We start from the raw sequence: 12,944 nt of genomic DNA on the forward strand, positions 1-12,944 counted from the left end.
CGGCTTCATGCAGGCAGAACACTAATGCACATAAAATAAAAATAACTTTAAAAAGGAGTGGCTCCCTGGACTAGGAAGCAGCCCAGGGCCTAGCCCTGAAGGGCCCAGTCCCACCCCACACCCCTCCAGTAACTTCATTACTGCTGGGTGTAGCTCAGAGGTAGAGCACATGCCTGGCAGACACCTGCCTAGCTTCTATTCCCAGCATCACACAATTCTTTAGGACAAATAGCATCATCCTAATTCCCATCTACGGTAGCGGTAAAGCTCCTTTTACAAACTCGTGTTTGAAGCTGGGAGCGGTGGCTCGGGCTTTAATCCCAGCCTTCAGAGGTGGAGGTGGATGGATCTCTGAGGTTGAGGCCAGCCTGGTCTACAGAGCAGGTTCCAGGACAGCCAGGGCTACAGAGAAACCAAATCTTTAAAAAAGAATTGTGCACACGTGTACATGCATGTTCCTTGGCTGTGGTTCCTTAGGTACCTCATTTTTTGAGGCAGGGTCTCTCAGAGGCTGGTACTCACTGACGGACTGTGAAGGCTGGGCAGTGAACCCCAAAAACCCTATCCCCACCTCCAAACGCTGAGGTCACAGACATGCACCTCCATGTCTGCCTGCCTAGCTCCCACTTGGGGCTGAAGCTCAGAGGCAGATACTCAGTCTTACAAGGTTCTATCACCTGCGCCACCCCCAAGACAAGTGGGCAAGCAAAAGAGCCGTTTGACTGACAACACTGAATAGCAGCAAATGTGGTCACTGGAAAGAAAAAGGACAGCAAAAACATAAAGCGCACTGACTCACTGGTCACAATCAGTAGCATTTGTCACACCAGGAGAGCCAGCTGCACTGTTCAGCTATATGAGGTGACATCCTTCAGTAAATACAAGGATTGGACATCACGGGGGCAACAACACAATTACTTTGTTCAGAATTAAATAAAAAATGAGGGGGAAGACTGGGAGATGGCTCAACTGTAAGAGCACCTGCTCTGCAAGCATGAGGATCTGAGTTCAAATCCCTCATAGCCACGTAGAAACCGGCATAGGAAAACATGCCTATGTGCCCATGATCCGGCACTTGACTGAGTCAGGGAGCTGCTGGTTCAGTCCAACTGTGTCTCAAGGCAGCAAGGAGATAGCTAACGTTCTGTGCTCTCGCTCCATGCTTCCTGTGCCCGTGTGCAGGCCAGCACACTCCTGTGCTTACATCCCACACACAGCGTTAGATCTAACCACTGTTAGAGACAGAGTCTCACTATGTGGCCCAGGCTGACCTCAAACTCAGAGACCCACTGCCGCTGTGTCTCAAGTGCTGGGAACATGCCAGGAAGGGGTGCACACACCTTCAACCCCAGCACCCAGGAGGCCAGCTGAGCGAGCCAGGTTTCCTTCCGGCTTTATCATCCAGACCTGTTATCTTCCTACCTGAGGAGTGTGTGTGTGTACCCCACCCCTACAAGGTACGCGTGCATATGTTCCTGCAGCCTTGGCACCTCCTGCTCTCTGTAAAAGACTTCCTCCCTTCAGCCCGGAGTCAGACTTTCATCTCCTGTGGGGGACTCTAACTTCTATGATACTTGATCTCAGAAATCTGCTGTTTTCTTTGGTCAGGCTGGGGACAGTGAACTGGTTCGGCATGGAGGGTGTCTCCCACCAACGATAACAACAGCTCTCTCCCCAGAAGCTGTGTGGTGGAAGGAGGGAACTGACTTGCATACTTATCACGCGTACACCAACAGCCCTTAGTATTCTCCCCCAGAATGGGTCCCCAGTAGGTGGTGGCAGGATGTCAGAGGGAGAGGGTAGGGAGAGAGGAGACAGGTAAGGGAGCGGGGAGGACTGGAAATTGAACCCAGGGTGCATGTGCCCACTGATCTAGACCACAGTCTGTGTACAGTAGCCTTGCCATGAGTTCAGGTTTTGCCTGCCTCCCCCTGGTCCAGCAGAGGTCACAGCACCCTTGACCTCTGTAGAAGGAGTGAGTCTGGAAGGCCGCGGTGGTGCCTGGCATGCAGCCACGGCGGTAGAGCAAGCACCTCCCTTAGTGCAGTGCATCACCCTCCAGCGCTGGAGCAGACGAGCCCTCTCCTGACACAAACCCTCTCCAGCTCAGCACTCACGGCCTTTCAGGCTGTCCCCACAGGAGTCTCAGCTGTGCTTCCACTTCAGCCTGGTCATTCATGGCAGGACATGTTGCACACCAGTTCCTGGCCAGATGTCATAGTTCGTTCCATGCTCCTGCCCCAGGTTGCTGGCTCTCTCCTTCAACTCCTGCCTCCAAACCCAACCTGGCCTGAGTCCATTCCCTGAGCTCTTGACAGGCCCACTGCTCCAGTGCGTCCATGTGGGCCATAGCTTACACTAAGCTGACTTCAATGTCCATGCCAACGCCCCTCCTCCCAGACACCTGCCAACAGGCCTCAGGCATGCAGAACACTTCCAACGGAAACTATCGCACTCTTCCCCAAATGACAGTCACTCCTAATCTTGGATGTGGCGCCCACACTTCTCCTGGCTCCATCTCAGTCAGTCAGAAATCTCTCCTCCCATCTCTGTGCAGGCCCCACCTATGTCTCTTGCTCTGCCTGACTCACTCTGCCTGGTCTCCAAGGACCAGCCTCTATAGGTGACCAGGATACCATCACTTCCCTGTAAGGGTACCACCAGCCTCTCAGTACAGCCAGGTCTTGCTCCATGGAGCCTTCCTCAATCACAGAGCCTTCCCACATCGTCACAGCAGGAGTTCTCCGGGCTTCTGGGGAGGCTGTCTTCCTTCAGCCTGTGCGCTTGCTCATTATGATCTCTTGCAGGACAGACAGCTGGCAACTATCTTCCCAACCTACACTCCTCCTCTTGCCTCTTGCTCAGCTCTAGCAAGCTGACCAGATACTTTGAACACATCTGTCTCACCTCCCATCTCAGCACACGCTCCAGGAGTGTGCGAGTCCATCTGCTTTGCTCGCTGCCTTCTCCAGCAGGTACTTGATGTATGCTGATAAACCCCACCTTACAAAATTCTCACAGATTTCTGAAAACATACCCAGGAAATACTTACAGAGTCATTAAAAGTGAGCCTAATTATTAGTGTGTGTGTGTGTGTGTGTGTGTGTGTGTGTGTGTAGACCGAGTTGCATATAGCCCAGGCTGGCCATGAGCTAGTTATATTACCAAGGATGCCCTCGGTTCACCTGCCTCTAGTCAGAGTTCTAACGCAGGTGAGCCCACTAAGGTTGGATTCAGAATCTTATCAAAATGCTTAGTGAAGATTTTAAAATTCAAGCAAAATTCCACGTGACAAACAGACAGAATGAGCAGGACTTGTCAGTCTTCTGACTGCAGAGGCCAGCAGGGTCTGTAGCCATGCACCTTGGCCTAGCAGCTCTGCCCACACACCAATGCTTTCTTTCTCTTTCTGTTTCCTGCCTGTTTCCTACTATCTCACCACTTTCAGACAGAGCTATGACTCATTCAACCTGTCCCAACACACACACAATTGACCAGTTGTCTGGCACATGATGGTGGCTCTATAATGGTTCCTGGATGAACACCAGAAGCTTCTAGTCAGACTTCAAACCCTAAGTTGACTGGTCAACATCAGGTAACAACTGAGGTTATCCGACTGTTAAAACTGATTTTGTGTGTTGCCTTGTAAGCACAATTTTCTTTTCTTTTACATGGGTCCAGGGGATCAAAGCCACTTCCCCGGCTTACCCAGCAGGTGCATGCATCAAGCCTAAGTTCAGGGTTTTGTCTTTCAGTTACATTTTTCTGTGTGCACTGGAATGCACTTAAGGAAGTCAGAAGATGACAGCCAGGAGTGGGCTTTCTTCTATCACCACGTAGATCGTAGATCAATTGCAGGGACTGGATTCAGGTCACCAGGCTCTGGGGCAGGCCCCTCCACCCATTCAATCATCTGAGATGTGTGTGTGTGTGTGTGTGTGTGTGTGTGTGTGTGTGTAAATGTAGAACTCGGTAGCATTTAAGATGACATTTTACTTATTTTGTGTCTGTGAGTGTCTGGATGTGTCGATGCCACAGCAGCAGGGTGCTCAGAGGAGTTCGTTCTCTCCACTACCTGGGCCCTGGAACTGAACTCAGGCTGTCAGTTTTGGTACTGAGAGCCCTTCCCCAGCAATCCTTCCCAGTCCCCAGCCTTATTGTATCCTGTTTGAGACAGGATCTGGAACTTGCTGTACAGATCAAGCTGGCTTTGAACTCTGATGTACCTGCTCCTGCTGTCTTCTGCTGGGACTGAAGGCCAGCACACCTTGATCAGCTTTGTAACATTCATTTTTAGTTTTCCAAGACAGGGCTTCTCTATGCAGCCCTGGCTGTCCTGGAACTCACTTTGTAGACAAGGCTGGTCTTGAACTCACAGAGATCCACCTACCTTTGCGGCTTGAGTACTGGGATTAAAGTTGTATGCCACCGCAGATGGTTCCAACAGCCCTTCCCCAGGCCAAAGACTGTAGGAGTCTGAGGGGAACCTACCATTTTTGGAAGGACCACACTGGGGATTGCCCAGGGCTTGGCAAACAGTAGGCAAATGCTCTCCCACTGAACCTCTCTCACTAATGTGTACAGGATGCCTCATATTTGAGGTGTGCCTTCATTTCTGATCTTCCTGCCTTTGCCTCCCAGCAGCTGAGATGCCTGTGGCCAGATCCCCTTGCTTATTCTTCTTTATAAACTAGGTCGAACTCGTTCTTCACCAAACCTCACAAGAGAAAAGACTTTTCTGTACTGGGCCAGAGCACAGAGCCTCTCCAAGCAAGCTCTGCACCCAGAGGACAGTACCCACCTAGAAAGAGCTCCTTAGAGTAAAACTCACCAGTATGTGCTACTGGGGTTCCAAACTTTAAAAACTGTACAGGAAGCTAATGTAAGGTAATGCTCTAACAGTCCATGAAGCACTGAAATCCTTGTGGCCTAAGGCACCTCAGTACTAATGAACCTTAGGGCATGAATTCAAACACAAGAATGAGTTCAAAATTAGAGACTCAGATGTAGCAAGAAGTGAATTCCAAGGGCTGCCAAGCCTGACTCCCTGAGTTCTACCCTGGGAACCCCCGGAAAAGAAAAGAGTCAACACATGCAAGTTCTGACCCCGAGCCTTGATGTGGCAAATGCAATCTCAATCTCTCAATCTCTCTCTCTGCCCCACCTCCTCTGGAGAGATGGCTCAGTGGTTAAGAGCACTGACTGCTCTTCCAGAGGTCCTGAGTTCAAATCCCAGCAACCACATGGTAGCTCACAACTATCCGTAATGAGATCTGATGCCCTCTTCTTAATAAATCTTTAAAATAAATAAATAAATAAATAAATCAGAAAACAATAGAAATGCAGGCATCAGTGATATGGCCCCAGGGGCACCTGTCACCAAGCCTGACCACCTGAACTCCATTTTGGGCTCCAATACAATGGAAAAGAACCAACGCCCACCCCACTGAATTGTCCTCTGACCTCCACAAGCATGCCCAAAACACATGCCAACCTCCTAGAAAAGAAAAAAAAAGTGTGTGTGTGTGTGTGTGTGTGTGTAAACTGCAGGTTGACAGTTTTACATGGCATCTCAGGGAAACATTCAACCAGTGATGTGAAGCATAGAAACATATTAAATCTGTGGGCAAATGACTCTGGGGTGTGTATACACCTGCAACCCCAGCCCTCAGGAGGCTGTTGAGATTGAGGCCAGCCAAGTCTACATAGCATGACTCTAAACTAAATGCAGGTCAGGCAGATGGGGCGCTGGCTCAGGGCGACCAGCTTGCTGACTAAGCACAGGGACAGGATTCAGAGCCCAGCACCATCAGAAGTCAGATGAACTGTGTGTGCCTGTAATCCTAGCATTTGGCAGGGAGAGACAGGAGGACCAGGATTTTCCCATCATCCTCTCCTTTACAAGTCAAGTTAGAGGTCAGTCTAAGCTCACAAGACACAACCTCAAACACAGCTAACCAAGCAACCCAGGGAGCCGTGCAGATCTGAGTGCAGGCCAGGCTAGGCACACAAACCACGTCTCAAAAACAAAACACCAGCGGTGGCTCCTAAGAGGTAGAGACAGAGTCTGAGTTGGAGGTCAGCTACAACTGCACAGTAAGACCTGACTAAAAATGAAAATAAAGTCTCTCTGGGAGCTCACTTATATAACTGCAGCACTTAAGAGGCTGAAGCAGGAGGATTGCCACAAGTTCCAGGCCAACCTGAACTAAAGAGTAATGACTTGACTCAAAAATAATGTAAACAACAGCCAGGTGTACAGAGCGAGCTCCAGGATAGCCAAGACTACACAAACAAAAAAACCCTGTCTCAAAAAACTAAACACCAAAATAAACAGATAAATGAAACTAAAACACAAACATCTCTGGGAACTAGGGATTAAAAGCAGGGCTTTGGCAAACTGTACACTTCTGGATCCTGAGAGACCAGCTGCTCAGGGAGCACAGCAGCTCGCACTAAGCCTGAGAGCTGCTCTGGATGCAGTGTTACCAAAATGGACGGTGGCAAATGACTTATGTCCTGGCATTTGGTCAGCCTGAGACATCCTCCTCTGGGAACTCATGAGAAGCTCTGAGGGCGGCCAGTTTTTATCATAGGCAGAAATTAGTGGCTCTAGAAGACTCCATGGAAACCTGGCAATCTTTTTTTAAGGATTTATTTTACGTATATGAATGTTTTGCCTGCTTGTATGTAAGTGCACCATGTGTGCTTGTAGCCCTTAGAAGTCAGAAGAGGAAGTTGGATCTCCTGGATCTGGAGCTCTAGGTAGTTGTGGGTGCTGGGAACCCAACCTGGGTCCTCTCCAAAAGCAGCCAGTGCTCTTTGATCACTGAGCCCTTTCTCCAGCCCCCATTAACCTTTCAATCTTTATAGCTCAGTGTGACAGGATGGAAGACTGTTGGTGGCTCAATGACCAAGAATGAGCTGGAAGTCCAGTCCAGGAAGGAGCTACTGAACCCTGTCTCTTCCTTCTGGGACAGTCCCACTGTGAGTTCCATCCACACCTCTGCACCACCCTGCCAGACACCCTGTCCCCTTTGCACGCCAAGTCACACATCTGGTCAGAGAACTCATCAGAGCAGCCCAATCCCTTCCTGAAAGGTATCTGCCTCAACTGGCTCAGGAAGTGAGAGCATGTGCTCCAGCCAGTACTGGCCCATCAAGTACAAGGTCAAGTCTTAGAGCCCGGCATGTGGTACACACCTGTACCCCGAGGCTAGGCTACACAGTGAAATCTTCTCAGAAAATAACCAAAAACAAATAACAAAACCCCAGCAAAATCAAGAAACCCTATGTTTAAGAAGGACAAAGACCTACTTACTCTACATGTGACAACACACTGGGTCCCAACTCAGCAGGTGACAATTACTCAGGGTAAGGGCACAGAACAACTTCCTCAAACACAGAATTCATGGTGATACATGCCTTTAGGCCCCAGCACTCTGGAGGAAGAGGCAGGTCCTTAGTTTGGGGATAGTTTGGTCTATTCAGTGAGTTCCAGGACGGCCAGGGCTACACAGAGAGGCCCTTTGGGGGTGGGGTGAGGAATCACCTCATCCATCACAGTGCTTCGGCACTGTTGCGGCCCTCCAGGGTTAGGCTGAGGACTCCTAGCTGTATTCGTTCCGCTGTCAGCAAAACTCAGGACATAAAAGTAAATGAGAGAGGAAGGAAGGGAAGGCTGAGGTGATCTTGTGGCCAGCGTGTTTACGCTACATAAGCTACATTCTCAGCCTCTTAAATTAGAGCCAAGGGGCAAAAGCTGCATGAAAACTCACTTGGCAACCCTAAAGAGCCATCTTTGGGTTTATTCATATGCATGTGTCTGTGTACATGACACGGGAGTGCCACCCATGGAGGTCACAGGAGAGCAAGCACCTGACCCCCCTTGAAGCTGGAGTTAGATACAGTTGTGAGCAGCTAGGTGTGGATGCTGGGAACAGAGCTCTGATCCTCTGGAAGAGCAATGCTCTTAACCAGTGAACCATCTGGTTAAGCCCCTCTCTTGGCAATTCTTTGGTTTTTCAAGACAGGGTTTCCTTTGTAGTCCTGGCTGTCCTGGAACTCTCTGTAGACCAGGCTGACCTTGAATTCAGAGATTTGCCTGCCTCTGCCTCCCAAGTGCTGGGATTAAAGGTGGGTACTACCACCGCCAGGTGGCAATTCTGATACGATGATACCTATGATCCCAGCAATTGGGAGACGGAGGCAGTAGGATCAGAGGCGGATCAAAAGGTCATCTCCACATTCTCAACTCCACACTGTTTAAGAGCAGCCTGGGCTACACGATATCCATGACAGCCTGTCTTTTTTTTTTTAAATTTTTTTATTTAAAGGTTTACTTATTATATATGAGTACATTGTAGCTGTCTTCAGACACACCAGAAGAGGGCATTGGATCCCATTACAGATGGTTGTGAGCTACCATGTGGTTGCTGGGATTTGAACTCAGGACCTCTGGAAGAGCAGACAGTGCTCTTAACCACTGAGCCATCTCTCCAGCCTGATATTCTGTCTTAAACCAACACAAAATCAAAAAGAAAGAAAGAAATCCTACTTGCGCTGGCCCACTGTAGTGCCTGGCTTCTGTTTCTTGGGTTGAACACACTAAGAAGCAGCTATCCAGAAAGCAGGCCATGAAGGAGAAAAGGCACTTGGCTGTGAGGGACCAGAGATGGCGCGCAGTGAGACCTGTGGGAACTGGGGCCCATTACAGGGCCTTGCTGAGCTCACATCTCCCACCTCCAGCTGTCGGGGGCGGCACACACCCTGAATGGAAGGAAAGACCCAATCTCTACCACCCAGATGGTGACATTTCTAGAAGCTGGATGTGTGCATGAGGCCACACCCCTGAGTGTATATTTACAGTGGCACCTTGCCAGGGCTTGTCACTCTGGCACTTGGCATCTAGTTAACTGTCAGCTCAGGGCAGCACAGTGTTGTGGGCTGCTGGATGAGAGGAAGGGCCTGGTAGCCAAGGGCCACTGTCTGACATCCTGCAGTCCTGGACACACAGGAGAGAAGTCTCCTTGAACTGTAGACATCTTGAGTGAGTGGCTGTAGTGGGTTTGTCTCAGCTCCTCTCTGAGACCTGCGCCAAAATCACAACAGCAAACAATGTAGGAAGGTGCCAGAAGCAGACCATACTACCTGAGCACGGCACTCACAGGGACTCCAAGGCCACACAGTGGTTTCCTGGCAACCAGGGCACAGATTAATGAGTAGGCTCAGTCTAAAGGTGGCCCGAGGCCTGAACACACCTGAAGGATGTAGAGGGGAGCAGAGGCTAAACACCAAAGTTTAACTAACTAAGGTCCTGCCCCCCTCTTTAGATTTATTTATTTATTATATATAAGTAAACTGTAGCTGTCTTCAGACACACCAGAAGAGCACATCAGATCAGATCCCATTACAGATGGTTGTGAGCCACCATGTGGTTGCTGGGATTTGAACTCAGGACCTCTGGAAGAGCAGTCAGTGTTCTTAACCACTGAGCCATCTCTCCAGCCCGCTTTCCACTCTATAATGCTGTGCAGCCTCATGATGCCTTAGGGCTCAAGTCACAGCTCATCATTCCTTCTCTTCAAGGCAGTCCATCCGTCTGTCCGTGCTTCCTCCCAACACCAAACGCCTGCTCAGAACAGGCATTTATTCCTTGGCTTCCCCTTGCACCAAGTCCTCTCTCTCCATCTCATTACCAAGGCCTTTTTGTTAGGGGACAGGTACCCGTGGAGGTCAGCAGGCAACTTGTGGAAGCTGGTTCTTTCCTCAAATCATCCATCAAACTTCAATGGCCCCATGACCTTTAATTTCATCTTTCAACACAAGTGTCCCCAACACGACACTGCATGGATGGTCCTTCCCCGCAGCCATCATCATAGGCCACAGGACTTGCTCTTCCCACCACTAGTCTCAGTTCCAATGTCGCCCCTGAGAGAAGCCTGTCCTCTCCTCTTCAGACTGACTCACCACCTCACACTTCAGATGCACTTCCTACATTTGGGGTCACTTTATTGCCATCCCAAATGGCCTTCTGTCTGGTTTGAATGAAGCCTAAGGATAGTGCTGTCTACCTTGTCTGCTACCATAACAGGACACAACAGGCCCAGTAACCATCTGTGGAATAGAGAGACTTTGTGGAAAGCCTGTTTCAGGGTGCCTTGAAGTCTGTCTTATGTTACCTAACCTGTGCTAAGTGCACTTGCTTCTTTTTGTGGTGAGAGGGATAGAACTCAGGGCCTCCAACTTGCTAGCAAAACACTCTAGCATGAAGCCACCACATCCCTGCCCAAGTTCCTTTGGGTTCCATACACAGCAGTTGCTGTGGTGCTACTGTATTTATCTGCACTCCTGAGGCATGGGTAGGGCCTCAGAAGTGAGACATGGCTGTCAAACTGGATCATGAGATGTTCTAAAGTAATTTCAATCAGTGCCACCCCAGTACTGGCTGCCAGACACTGCTCTGGGAGATGCCCTCCATCCCACCCCAGTCCAGCCTGACTCAGAGTTGGTCTTCCCAAGTGCCCATGACCATGTGTTTGTTGGTGAATGGACTGACTTGGCCCTGCGTAGTTTTCTCCAGGACACAACAGGCACTGTGTGGTGGATCGCTGCAGGCTGAGCCTCTCTGCTTCCCATCCCCACAACACCTGCTCTTGAGGCTCTTGAGCAGCTCCAAGACACTGCTGGTCTGTCCTTACCCCTTGCTCACCTCCACCACCAGGCTCCCGAGGGCGCAGACCCACACCAGAAGGGAGCACCCAGTCTCTCCTGAATCCTTCTTCACTGGAAAAGCAGACTCTTCTGCCTTCCCAGACCCCTTCACCAAACCCACTCCACCCTCTCTAGACTGCCAGACTCCATGCCCCTTAATCAAGTGCGAGTTGTTGGTACTAAGGCAGACCCTTCAAGATTCCCCATCTGCCCTTCTCTTAGCCCACTAGAGACCGGCAGAGCTTCTCTCGCAAAAGCACCCCCTTTCCCTCTTGTTATCCCTTCCATTTAGTCCAAGGGTTCTCATTTCACTGTTCCTCTCTTACCACACCAGATAATGGAGAGTTTCCGAGTTGAACCTACATATTTTCCCCAATTATCCGAAGGAGTAGAAGGAGTGACAATCACTTCCTCCATCCGCTCCGTGCAGGAAGAGGTTTTTCTCTAAAAGAAGCATCTGCGGGACTGCACCCCATCCCATTCTCCCCACCGCAGAAGCTTTCCCAACGGCGACAAGGCCCAACAGACCTCCCCCCCAACACACAGACCAGGGCTTCCGAGGCACCTGCTCGCGCCCATCCAACGCGGCGCTCGGCTCTCAGCGCGCCTTCTGAAATCTATCCCTGGTCTCTGCAACCCAGGCCTGCTCCCACTGCAGACGCCTGGCTCAGCCCGTGCAGGTGCCCCGATTTCCAGGGGAAGCGACCACCATGATGCTCTCCCTCTCACAGCCCCGACCCTAAATTGGCGCGGGGCCCCGGGCGGCCTCGCCTGCCGCCCGTGGGGCTCCATCTCCTCCTGTGCTCCCTAGGGTTGCGCCCGCGTTCCCCCGCCAGGCACCCCCAGCTCCCAGTCGCTCAGGCCAGCTCCCAGTGGGACCTCGCCCGGGCATTCCCTAGCACACTCGGCCCCTCTGCCGGCCTCTCCTCAACCCCCCGCCCCCCGGAGGCGCCAGAGCCTCCGGCTTGGCCGCACCGCCCACGGCCCGGCTGCCCCCGCCCGGGCTTCCGGCCGCCGCCTGCTCGTTCTAGGCCCGGCCGCTCAGTGAAACGCAGCCACTGGCAGAGCGCGGAGCCCCGGCCAAGCCAGTATGGCCTCCGCTAGCCCCGGACTCAGCCCAAGCAGCCCGCGCTCCGTCTGCCAGCACGCCCGGCGCCCCCGCTCACCCGAGCCTGTGGTGGCTGCCATCTTGCGTCGCTGTCGCTCGAAGGCCGGCCCCTTCTTCACCCCCGCCTTGAGTTTTTCTCGGGCGCTGGTGCGCAGGCGCAGACGTAAGCGCAGGCGCAGACGGTGCCGCTGACGCCCGCTCGGGGTCGCAGGAGCCGGGCGGGAAGGGCTTTGCCCGAGTCTTCAGTGAGCGAGCACGAGGGCGGAGTAACCTGCAAGCTCCGCCCAGCCCGGGCGTGGGGGAAGAGTGCAGGTGCTCGGCGCCAGGGCCCCCGGGTGACCGTGCTCTTCCGGGAGAGCAGAAGGGGGAAGGGCTGCGGAACCCTGCGCCTGTTCCCAGGCTGTTTCCAGTCCTCACCAGTAGCGAAAATGAAACTGAGAGAGATGAAGTTCATCTCAACTGTTAAGTAGCTGAGTCAGAATTTGAACCCAAGCCAGGTGATCTTTGTTATGGGGTATCTGAAGAAAAACACACCGAAAGGCCTGAATACGTAAAATTGTGGACCACTACAATCTTTCCAGCATTGCTGCAGCTCTGGGGCATGCAGGGACAAGGTGCAGCTAGGGAGTCGAGAACCTACCTTCCTTGAGGCGGGCTTTCTTTTTGTTTGTCTAGGGGTTTTGTCTGAGACAAGATCTCAACTCAGCTGTCCTAGAGCCATTAGACAGAGGATGACCTTGAACGTCTGATTCTTTTGCTTCCACCTCCTGCTGGGGTTGCCGGCTTGTGTTACACCTGGTTTCAGAGTTCTTAGAGACTGATCCCAGGGCTTTGTGTCTGCTGTGCATGGTCTTTACTAAAGGCGCCAGATCCCTAGCTCTGCAATTTTCCACTCTTAGATTTAAGCATTCATTCACCCAGATATTTATTACACATCTATTATGTGGGAGAACTGAGCTAGGTGCTGGGGATGGCAACATCTCTGCGAAGTGAGATTACTCTTCTCAAGTACTTACGTTCTAGTTGGACAGAGAACGAGTAACAAATATAAATAAACATACGTTTTTACCTACAATAAGATAGGGGGTAAACCTATGAATGGGCAGCAGAACAATCAGGAAAG

The 12,944-nt window shown here is 51.4% G+C and overlaps 1 protein-coding gene across 1 annotated transcript in view; it reads right to left on the reverse strand.

Annotated features, from left to right (window-relative positions):
* Window positions 1-11,943, reverse strand: part of Ube2v1 (ubiquitin conjugating enzyme E2 V1) — a 22,723-nt gene extending 10,780 nt beyond the window's left edge. The window contains exon 1 of the mRNA NM_001110345.2: window positions 11,880-11,943. Coding sequence (NP_001103815.2) covers window positions 11,880-11,901 — 22 coding nt within the window. The 5' untranslated portion in view covers window positions 11,902-11,943. The remainder of the gene's footprint in view (window positions 1-11,879) is intronic.
* Between the last annotated feature and the right edge of the window lie 1,001 nt (window positions 11,944-12,944).

Source organism: Rattus norvegicus, chromosome 3 (assembly GCF_021556685.1).
Source record: "Rattus norvegicus strain SHRSP/BbbUtx chromosome 3, alternate assembly SHRSP_T2T, whole genome shotgun sequence".
NCBI classification, from domain to species: Eukaryota; Metazoa; Chordata; class Mammalia; order Rodentia; family Muridae; genus Rattus; species Rattus norvegicus.